The sequence below is a fragment of the Canis lupus genome, chromosome 29 (assembly GCF_048164855.1).
Source record: "Canis lupus baileyi chromosome 29, mCanLup2.hap1, whole genome shotgun sequence".
NCBI classification, from domain to species: domain Eukaryota; kingdom Metazoa; phylum Chordata; class Mammalia; order Carnivora; family Canidae; genus Canis; species Canis lupus.
Window position 1 is genome coordinate 39,391,513 of NC_132866.1, and position 12,290 is coordinate 39,403,802.

A 12,290-nucleotide genomic window follows, 5' to 3' on the forward strand; every position below is an offset into this window, starting at 1 on the left:
GACACCTGGGTGGCTCAGTGGTTGAGCGTCTGCCTTTAGCTCAGGGTGTGATAGAGTACTATCAGGGCCCAGAATAGAGTATTGCACATCGGGCTCCCTACAAGGAACCTGCTTCTCCCTCTGCCTATGTCTCTGCCTCTCTGTCTCTCATGAATAAATGAATAAAATCTTTAAAAAAATGATTAAGATAGTAAATTTTATATATATTTTATCACAATTAAAAACAATTTTTAAAATGTTAACTGTAAAATCTAGGTGGTAGATAAATGGGTATTAACTGTAAAATTCAATTTTGATGTTAAAAAAATTACAGACCAATTTCTCTGATAAACAAGTGCTAAATACAATATTAGCAAATGAAATATAAAGGTATAAAAAGGAAAATTCATCACAACTAATAATGGCTCATCCTAAGAATTTAAGAATGATTTTATATTAAAAATAGTAACTTACCACATTATCAGAATATTTATATTCAGTGCAAAATGGTTTTTAATTTCTCTTTGGATTTCTTTGACTCATCGATTAGAAGTGTGTTATTTCCAAAATATTAGACTTTCCAGATATCTGTTATTAATTACTAACTTTATCACATTATAATAAGAGAGCCTTTTTGTAGGATTTGAATCTTTTAAAATTTATTGGGACTTGTTTGATAGCAAACAACACAGTTTATCTTACTAAATGTTCTGAGTGCACTTAACAACAATGTATATTCTGCTGTTTTCACATGGAACATTCTGTAAATGTCACCTGGAACAAGTAGTTTGATAGTGTTATTCAAGTCTTCTTACATCTTTTCTGATTCGTTAGCTTTTATATCATTTTTTTGAGAGGCTGAGTGTAGAATTCTTCTAAAATAACGACGGATTTGTCTCTTTCTCTTTGTAGCTTTTGCTTAGTATACTTTGAAGTTGTGTTACTAGGTGCATAAACATTTAGATTGTGGAGAAAGAAATTTTTTCCAGGAGAGCAAGGTCAACTGTTCTCCACCTGGAAGAAATTATCTTTACCCTACTTCACATTACACCTTTTTTTCTTTTTTTCAGGTTTTTTTTTTTCAGATGGATTGTACATCTAGATGAGAAAGGAACAATTACAGAGCTTTTGCAGAATTGTTTGGCATAGTGACTAAAGCTACACATACACCTACCCTATGACAAGTCCATTCCTAGGCTTATTATGCCCCAAAGAAAAGAGTGCATATGTCCACCAAAAACGTGTATAAGGATGTTGAAAGCATCTTTACTGATGAAAGTCCAACACTACAAACAACCCAACCTATCAAAAGGAGAGAAACAAAACTGAAGTATAGTGATACAATAGAAAAGTACCATAGCAGTAAAAAAGAATGAACTGATACCTGCAACATGGACAATTTACAAAAGTATATGTTGGGCAAAAGAAACCAGATCCCCCCCAAAAAAGTATATTCATTTATACAAAGTTCAACAACTGGCAAAACTAATTTATGGTGGCAAGTGTAAGAACAGTAGTTATTTCTGGGAGTAGGGAAAGGTTATAATTAAACCTGGAGAGAAAGATGGATCCTATTTTAATCTGGGTTGAACCTATATGAGTGTATAGAAATGTAAAAAGTCATCAAGCCATACATTAAAGATCTGTGAACCTTATTTTATGTATATATTATATTTCAAGAAAGCAAAAGGGATTAACTATTAATACAGTGAGAAGTAAAGTAACAGAGTAGTGATATGTGTGTGTGCATGTCTGTGTGTGTGTATATGATAAAGGACTTATACCCAGAATATATAAAGATAAAAAATATCAAGAAGAAAAAACGTATCACTCAACAGAAAAATGCCCAAGATGAATAAGCATTTTACAAAAAGGGATATCCAAATACCCAATAAACATGTGAAAGATGCTCAACTTCATTAGTCAGAGGAATTTAAATTAAAACCACACTGTGAGGCCACTACGCATCAACCAGAATGACAAAAATACCAAATGCTGGTAAGAATACATGGAAACTGCAACTCTCATTCACTACTGGACAGAATGTAAACTGGTTCAATTACTTTGGAATCACTTTGGAAAACTGACAGTATCTAGTAAGGCTAAATGTAGGTATATTCCTTATCAAAGCCCAAATAGAGGAGACATCCATATAAGCAAATATTAACAGACCACTTAAAAAATTATTATTGCAAGATTAAGATTAGGCTATTTTTTATTATCCTTCTTAGCAGTAGTGCTACAAAATTTTTAAAAATAATGAATTATTTTAAGTACACTATATCATAGTAGATGTACTGGTGGCCTAAAAAAACAATTAATCACTTTCAATATCTCAATAAGTAACTGAGGCCAGAAACTTGAAATGAATATTTTATAAATAATTTGTTTTCACAATTGTCAGCAGATCTCAATGCTGTGAGTCTTGCAGGGATAAACTAGAGAAAAGCCTGGCCAAATGCCGACAGCTTCACCTTTTTGCTGAGATTCATGTTCTCCAACTTAGCCTTCAGCAGCTTCATCTTATTCATAGTTATTGAATTTTCAATTATCTGTTGCCCAGAAGGAGAAGGCTCAATTTCTTCATCCTCATCCGTATACAAATTATACACAGAACCACCACTGTAAAGAAAGCAATAATTACCACTGAGATGTTTCTGATGCCTGCTCAATGACTAAAAATACTTTATATGCAATCGAAACTATACATATGCTGCTAATGATAAGAGAATAAGTCTAATCAACGTAAATTCAAGGCAAATGTATTTCAAAAAATATATTTCTTAGAAGAAATTTAAAAAATAAGGAGAAATACCATGATCCAGCATTACCGACAATCTAGCCCAGCTAAGCTTTTCTGAAGTCAGTATACAACAGGTGAAGGTCTTTTGGCACCTACTACCTCATTCCCACAAAAGCAAAATCCATCTTCACAAAAATACACTGATTTCATTTTATCAGCCAAGGCTGGTAATTGTGAAACCTAGACCACAGGCTGATCAGAATTCCATTTAACCATAATGAAAAAAGAAACTGACACAGAACTGGTCAGAATGTAACTGGTTAACTAGCTAAGCAAGAAAAGCTGTTTGCCAACAGTGAATTAATTAAACTATGCTTGATCACAGCAATTGAAGAAATGTGTCCAGAGACAATAAACTTGTTTAAATAAAGACTATCGCTTTGGCAAGAACAAGTTCTTAAAGAATTGACAACTATGGAAGCAACAGTCAACAATAAGGCAATGATTTGGAGTTCTGTTCCTTTGCTTTTGATGACTTGACATAAGGTATAAGTACTGTTCAGTTGTTTTTGCTTATAAGGCATCAATATCAACTTTAAAGTTACTGAAGAATGAAGTCCCTATGAATAGTATGCATGAAACAACTGCAGGTAAGAAGATTTTCAAAGAATCTGCTATAACAGTAATTCAGTACAACTTGAAGTCAAATCTGCTACAATTGATGGAGTAAAAATATGTATGGAACAGAAAAAAAATAAGTTGTACAAATTTACAAAGCTAATGAAAACCTAAGGTGTTTGAAGGCTATGTTACTCACTGTATTATTCACCAGCAGGTATTCAGAAGTAAGTATTTCAATCTATTATGTATTCTTGAACTAGTAGTATCAACAGTAAACTTTTTTGGTTCATAGACTTAGCCATCAGTTCAATGTCTTAACTGTAGTAATTTTATTAGGATTCTTTTTTTTTTTAAATTTTTATTTATTTATGATAGTCACAGAGAGAGAGAGAGAGGCAGAGACATAGGCAGAGGGAGAAGCAGGCTCCATGCAGCGGGAGCCCGACGTGGGATTCGATCCCGGGTCTCCAGGATCGCGCCCTGAGCCAAAGGCAGGCGCTAAACCGCTGCGCCACCCAGGGATCCCTTTATTAGGATTCTTTTAAGCTCAGGGCTAACACTGAATTTTTCTGACAAGAAGAATCACCTTCACCTGCTAAGATAAAACACTGAATGCCTTTGAAAATTAGTTTTTGCTGTGGACTTAATAATGTTTCTTATTGAATTCCACCAAAAATTACAAGCCAAAACAACGTTCTATACAAAACTTATACTGCAGTAATGTCATTCTGACAATACCAATATTACTCTGAATCACACATAACAGCATGCTTTCAGAAGTAAGAACCTTCCCACACAAATTTACAGGGGACATGCTTTCTAAATTCCCAGCAGTGTTTTCATACCTTGTTGCAAGTTAAAGGAAATTTCCATACTTCAAAATCTATTTAAATGTGCAATTGAGGAGCTCCACCTATCTTGATATGATTAATATGCAGTGTAATGCTATGCTAAATGCAAACAGCACGAGAACATTATAAGAGAATTCTATAAATGCCTTCCAAGCAATGAATATGCTCAATATCAAAATCATGCTTATGGACTGATAACAGTACTTGGCAATATCTGTATAAAAATTTTTTTTCAAAGATAAAATACATAAAATCTCATTACAGATCCATATTAACAGAGTAACTTTTGCAACTCATTTTGCAAATTTGATAGGCAACATTAGCTTGCAACCTCAATTAAGTAAAATATAACCCACCCTTCTGAAAAACATTCAAGTTGTTCTTTCATGGACCCAAAATATACACACACCCAACTACTCAATTATTTTTTAATTTTTTTAAGAGAGAGAGAGAGCACACATGCACACAAGATGGTGGGAAGGGCAAAGGGAAAGGAAGAGAGTGAATCTCAAGCAGCCTCCACACCAGCCTGGACCTAACACTGGACTTGATCTCACAATCCTGAGATCATGACCTGAGCCCAAATCAAGAGTTGGACACTTAACCAACTGAGCCACCCAGGCGCTCCTCAATTATTATTATTGTAATTTGAACTTTGTCAGTAAAAATTTTGTGGAAATTCTTCTCTTTTGTTATGTAAGTACCTATAAAGTACCTTTGATTTGATCTCTTGGCCTGAAAATCCTAAAATAATAACTATTTGGCCTTTCACAAAAAAATTTTGCTCTCCCCTATTATAGAGTAAGAAAGCTTCTCCTTCTACAGTCAAGATAAATGTCTTGCAACGTATGACCAGAAAGTTTTCTACCCTTCTTTTTCACCCACCTCTATCGCTTGTCCAATTCTGGCAGGTGAATAGAAAGGAAAAGAAATTTTAAAAATATCCTCAAAGGAAAAATAATACAATTTTAATTAAAATCCTCAGCAACATTTGGGCTATATCTTAAACACAAAGAAGCTGGCTAAGAAGAAACTGAGGTAATAGGAGAAAATGACATTTCAAGCAAAGGGTAAAAATGTACAAAAACATGGCATAATGAAGGAGAGCTGAAAAATAAATGACAGTTGTAAAGAGCCTTATATGCTAAGCTAAGGAACTTAGATTTTTCTCCTTTAGGAAAAGAGAACCAAAAGAGGATGTTTGAAAGAAGTCAAAACAACAGTGAGCTAGCACATGGAAAGACTGGTATGAAAAAATTCTATTCCTGGCCCAAATAAGAGGCACTGGATTAAGGCTGTAGTGCTCAATACTCCCTCTTCTCTACTTCTGCTCTAGATGGTTGTGGTTACTACATGGTTACTACTATATTTTGTAGTAACCAGATCCTAACAAGTTAGAGTCAACAGTCAACACCCGTTTGTCGGTCAGCTCTCAAAATCAGAGTCTATCAACAAAACTAAAAGACAACCTACAATGGGAAAAGATATTTGCAAATGACATATCAGATAAAGGGCTAGTGTCCAAGATCTATAAAGAACTTATTAAACTTAACACCCAAGAAACAAAAAATCCATTCATGAAATGGGCAGAAGACATGAACAGACATTTCACCAAAGAAGACATACACATGGCCAACAAGCATATGAGAAAATGCTCCGCAACACTTGCCATCAGGGAAATACAAATCAAAACCACAATGAAATACCACCTCACACCAGTGAGAATGGGGAAAATTAACAAGACAAGAAACAACAAATGTTAGAGAGGATGTGGAGAAAGGGGAACCCTCTTGCACTGTTGGTGAGAATGTGAACCGGTACAGCCCCTCTGGAAAACTGTGTGGAGGTTCCTCAAAGAGTTACCTCAATAGAGCTACCCTATGAACCAGCAATTGCACTGCTGGGAATTTACCCCAAAAATACAGATGCAGTGAAAAACCGAGACACCTGCACCCCAATGTTCATAGCAGCAATGTCCACAATAGCCATACTGTGGAAAGAGCTACGCTGTCCTGCAACAGATGAATGGATAAAGAAGATGTGGTCTATATGTACAATGGAATATTATTCAGACATCAGAAGAGATGAATACCCAACATTTGCTTCAATGTGGATGGAACTGGAGGGTATTATGCTGAGTGAACTAAGTCAGTCAGAGAAGGACAATCATCATTTGGTTTCACTCATACAGGGAATTTAAGAAATAGTGAAAGGGATTAAAGGGGAAAGGAGAGAAAATGAATGGGAAAAATCAGAGCGGGTGACAAAGCAAGAGAGACTCTGGGAAACGAACAAGGGGTAGTGGAAGGGAAGGTGGGTGAGGGAATGGGGTGACTTGGTGATGGACACTGTCAGGGGCACTTGATGGGATGAGCACTGGGTATTATACTGTATGTTGGCAAATCGAACTCCAATAAAAAATAAATAACAAAAACAAAATCAGAGTCTAATCCTTCTTCCACATAACTTGTAGTGAGAAGAATCTAAAGGAATCCCCATGATTCCCAATCCCTGGTTCTCATACTCTGTATACTGCCCTAAACTTGAGTGTGAAAATGACCTAGGACTTGTTTCTAGTCAACACAATATGGCAAAAGCGATTTTCCACGTATAATTTAGACTCCAAATCAGTTAATTTTGAGTTAATCCAAAGGGATCTGAGGGCAGCCGCTACCCAAAACCAGAAAAAAACAAACAAACAAAAAACCCCAGGGCCCTAAGTCAGACAACTTGCCAGAAAATAAATTATGCCAACAACGTGAATGAACTTGGAAGTAGATTCTATCAAGCCTCTAGGTAAGAGTGCATCTTTGCCAACATTTCGACTGCAGCTTTGGGAGACCCAGAGCAGAATACCCAGCTAAACTGTGCCTAGGCTCCTGAGTCATAGAACCTGTGTTTCCAGACTACAAGTTATTTTTTCTACAATTTTGTCTTCTAGTTTTTTTATTTTGGGATTCAATTTAGGTACTTGTCCCACCAAAAAAAACCCAAAGAGCCAAAGCAATCTTGAGAAAGAACAACAAAGCAGGAGGTAACACAATCTCAGATTTCAAGGTATACTACAAAACTCTAATAATCAAAACAGAATAGTCCTGACACAAAGACATACAGATCAATGAAATAGAATAGAGAGCCCAGAAATAAACCCATGCTTTTATGGTCCGTTAATCTACAACAAATGAGAGAAAAATATACAATGGAGGAAAACATAGTCTCTTCAATAGGTGGTACTAGGAAAACTGGACAGCTATATGCCCAAAAAAAAAAAAAAAAAAAAAAGAAACTAGACCACTTTCTTATGCCACACACAAAAACTCAAAATGGGTTAAAGACCTAAATGTGAGACCTGAAATCATAAAACTCCTAGAAGAACACACAGGCAGTAATTTCTTTGACACCACCCTTAGCAAAATTTTTCTAAATATCTCTCCTCTAATAAGGGAAACAAAAGCAAAAATAAACTATTGGGACTATACTAAAATAAAAAGCTTTTGCACAGCAAAATGAAAAGGCAACCTACTTAATGAGAGAAGGTATTTGCAAAAGATATAACCAATAAGGAATTAGTATCCAAAATATATAAAGAACTTATAACATTCAACACCAAAAGAAACAACCCACAACTAATCTGATTAAATTTAGTTAATTAAATTTAATTATCTGTAATACCTTTCCTTCCTTGGTTTGCTTGGGAAACTCCTACTCCTTTTTTAAGATCCCTTCTTCTCAGAGTTTGTCCCTAACTCCCCACCTTTCAGGCAAAATGAAGGCCCTCTTATCTGGTTTTCCAGAGATTTTGGCATCTTTTTGTAACAACTGGCAAGAATATACTATAGACACTAGTTAGAGCAGACTGCAAGCTCCATGAAGGGAGGGACAATCATCTTTGTAAGTCAGTACTAGTGTACAGACTGGCTTTTAAAAAGTTCATTAAATGTTTACTGACTTAAAGTAAAAGGCAGTAAGAATCAAAGTAAGACAGAGTTCACAGAAACTTACAGCTTACCTTGTCTGATTTCCTACTTGTTCTACTGCCTAGCTAAATACCTTTAAGTTGTTTCCTTCTGAGTTTAGAATCAATATAATAATTCCTCCCCCTTTTACAGAGTAGAAAAACAAGACCAGAGAAGTAAAGAGATTTATTTACCTTTATGCAGTAGAGTTAATTTTTGAAAAAACCCAGCAACTCTAGGTTTAACCCTATAATGCTAAGGCTGTAAAATAATATAATAGACTATTATAAAAAGACTATAGTCAGTATCTTAGAGTTTCACAAAGGACAGAAATAAAGTTTTTTTGAAATAAATCTTTTATAAGAAAACCTTTCTCAATAAATAAATTTCAGTTTTATAAATTACTAAGTATCAAACACATAAAGGACAATTTTAGAATTATATACCTAGGGCAGTGGGGTGGAGAGAATGCATGAAATTTAGTCTTGTGAATATGAGATTGTTTTGACAACACATAGTAAACATTAAGGTTTATGGAGTATATCACACAGGGTCCTCCTCTTCTAAGTGAGACATGCAAATGAAAACATATTTACCTTAAAGATTCAGATAATGGTGTTAAAGTGCCATCTCCCCTATCTACTACACGAAAGAAATTCAGTTGATCTCCTTCTCGGTATACCAAAAATGTAACTTGTTTGTTGCAGGAGGTCTTCTCCCAGACCTCATCTCGAATGGAATCCATGTACTCAGCCATCTCCCTAAGTGGATCTTCCATAGGAACTACAAATGGAAAAATTGATAAACAAGCTTTCAATTTATATCAAGTTTTATGCATGTTGGTACAGTGACAGGATATAATGTGTTAAATTGAAATAACACTGTGCATACAACATATACGTGATAGTCTTTAAATAAGTTTCTGGTCTTTTTATAGTTTAATTTAGCATTCCATATGTTGTACTAACATGAAAGAAATGAAATGCATTATTATGTTGTTACATACAAAGACAGGGCTTAACCAAATACATCAGTATTTTTCTGTGCCACTAGAGTCTGCTGATTCCATGACATAATTACCTATGACTATTTTCACTTCACACATCTATTTCCTATATTTTCCAAATTTGTCAGATCAATAATCAAAAACACACTGGTTTAAAGACAATACTATACACAGATAACCAACTTTCAAAATTTTCTAACAGTGGAATTCACATGTCATTAAACACTATATAATTCTATCTTACAATGGCTCCATAAACACGTTAGAGTTCTTACACTATTCTCAGACTTGGTACTATAAACATCTTATGTCACAAAGGACAATTTTATAAGCCCAGTTTATAGAATTCCTAATACTAGGAGTGCTAGTAGCCAACTCTAACATTACTACCTTTACATTTTTCTAACCTATCCAAAACAGTTCAACATATCTTACAAAATCCTCCTGAAGTAGCTAGGAAAAAGATGATAAATACCCCCATTTTCTAACTAAAATTATGAAACAGAGAGACAAGATTTGACTTGTGGAAGAAATAAACTAGCACTGGAATCAATACTTAACCTTAGTCTTCTGGTCAGTAAAGGATCAAACAAGTATGAAGGTCTTCCCTTTCAAATAAGGCCCACAAAACAGAACTGCTCTGAGCAGTCTAAGGATCCCTCTTCTTGGTGGGGAATCATGTGACACACCTGAATCAGGAACCAATGAGAACATTTCCAAATTTCCCCATGCTTAGAACTCTCTTCTTAATCAAATAGAAATTGCTCACATCAACTTTTCCAAGGGCCCTTCCACAATCATCCTCCTAGAATCCTATTTCCACACTGTCACACTCCCCAAATTCCTCCACTGCACTTGCAACTGCCTGACATCAAATCTTTACACCTTTATTATGGGCAATGTCAGTAAGCAGAAACTTTTTTCTTCCATGGAACAGTGTATTGAACATCTAGTAGATGCATAAAATATACTCGTTAAACGAATGACTTCCAGAGATTGCCCACATTCTGAAAAAGGATTCAACAGTGCCAAAATAATACCCATGAAACCCAAATGCATCACGAACCAGGCTAACGGGCAACTTTAGAATTCTCTGTAAAAATCATTATACCCAGAGTTGAAGATTCTGGGTAAAAGAAAGCAACAAACTGGTATGAACCTAAACACAGTGATAACCATATATTTATACAATGCTATCATTTCCTTTCCCTCTACTGGTGAGGTTTACTTTTAAATATCCTAGTATTAAATCAAGAATCAGGAGATTTTCCTGAAACATGAGTTCCTTCTGTGTATTTGGGCTTTAAAGAACAATGCTTAGAAAAACAATCATCATTTTTCTAAGGAAGAAAATCTGACTAAAACTTGAGACTATAAAAATACCAACTGGCTTGAAAATTATTTAATTGTTTTAATATACAGAATTTTCACAAATGCCTACCTCTTCTAGTATTTATAGGTCCCCCACGCATAGCCAATACCAGCTTCAAGGTACAACCTTCTGATATACTGTGAACACAAAAATAAACCACCATAATTAAAGTGTTCTTGGTGTTAGACATATACACAATTAAGTGCTAGTTTATCAGGCATAGTACTTACCCTCTATAATAAAAAAAGATACAGCAATATACGTTAATATAAAATGTTAACTTAATTACTTGTATAAAAAGGGAAAAGTAAGTTCTCATAGGCTTTAAATATGAGACGTCATCTCAATTTAGTCTCTTCGTTTCACACAAAGAGGCTCTAAGAAGAAAAGAAGTTTGTCCAAGGTTCAAAAGGTTAGAAAAAAGATCCAGTTAGTAAAATAGAAAATAGAAAAATAGCAAATCTATAAAATCTACAAGATCTCTTGAATCCCTGTGCTCTTCCAGATATTTCACATCACCTCTGTCTCTTTTTTTTTATTACGAAAAGAGTGAAGAAGTGTATGAATGAGAGAAAGGAGAAAAAAAGACGAAAGCCAAATAGTGTATCTGCAATCACTGGTGCACTTAGTAACAGAAGAAAAGCTTGATGAAAAAAATGAAAGACTTGGTGAAGAGCAAAACTCTCTTACCCAATACTCTTTTTTTGTCTCTATCAAGTGTATTTGTTTTACTTTTTTTATTTTTTTAAAGATCTTATTTATTTATTTGAGAGAGACAGAGTGCAAGTGGGAGAACACAAGTAGGGGGAGCAGCAGACTCCCCACTGAGAAAGGAGTTTGATGTGGAGCTCAATCTCGGGACCTCAAAATCATGATCTGAACCGAAGGCAGCTGCCTGATTGTGCCACCCAGACACCCCTATTTTTTATTTTTTTATTAAGTTTTTTATTTTAATTCTAGTATAGTTAACAGTGTTATTATATTAGTTCCAGGTGTACAATACAGTGATTCAACAATTGTATGCATTACTCAGTGTTTATCATGATTAGTGTCCTCTTAATCTCCTTCACCTAGTTCACCCATCCTCCATCCATCTCCCTGCCTCTGGTAACCATCACTTTGTTCTCTATAGTTAAGAGTGTTTCTTGGTTTGTCTATGTTTTTCCTTTGCTTATATGTTTTGTTTTTAAATTCCACATATGAGTGAAACTCGATGGTATTTACCTTGTTCTGACTTACTCCACTTAGCATTATACTCTCTAGCTCCTTCCATGTCATTGCAAATGCAAGATTTCATTTTTTCATGGCTGAAAAATATTTCATTCATTCATCTACCAGTGGACATTGGGCTGCTTCCATAATTTGGCTATTGTAAATAATGCCTCTATAAACAGAGGGTTGCATGTATCCCTTTGAATTAGTGTTGGGTAAATACCCAATAGTGCAATTATTAGATTGTAGGGTACTTCTATTTTAAATTTTTTGATGAACCTCCACACTATCTTCCACAGTGGCTGCACCAATTTGCATTCCCACCACCACTACAAGAAGATTCCTTCCCCCCCCACCCCGCCCCCAGCAATCTCATCAACGCCTGTTCTATCTTGTGTTGTTACTTTTAGCCATTCCAACAGGTGTGAGGTAACATATCACTGTAGTTTTGATTTGCATTTCCCTGATGATTAGTGATACTGAGCATCTTTTCATATGTTTGTTGGCCATCTAGATGTCTTCTTTGCAGAAATGCCTGTTTTTTAATTGG

At 35.1% G+C, this 12,290-nt stretch overlaps 1 protein-coding gene across 2 annotated transcripts in view; it reads right to left on the reverse strand.

The window, feature by feature from the left end:
- Positions 1-12,290, reverse strand: part of ZFAND4 (zinc finger AN1-type containing 4) — a 61,909-nt gene that overhangs the window by 22,255 nt on the left and 27,364 nt on the right. For both annotated transcript variants that reach the window (XM_072806285.1, XM_072806286.1), the window contains 3 exons: positions 10,598-10,665; positions 8,747-8,933; positions 2,454-2,601 (listed from right to left, as the gene is read on the reverse strand). In XM_072806285.1, coding sequence (XP_072662386.1) covers positions 2,454-2,601; positions 8,747-8,933; positions 10,598-10,665 — 403 coding nt within the window. The remainder of the gene's footprint in view (positions 1-2,453; positions 2,602-8,746; positions 8,934-10,597; positions 10,666-12,290) is intronic.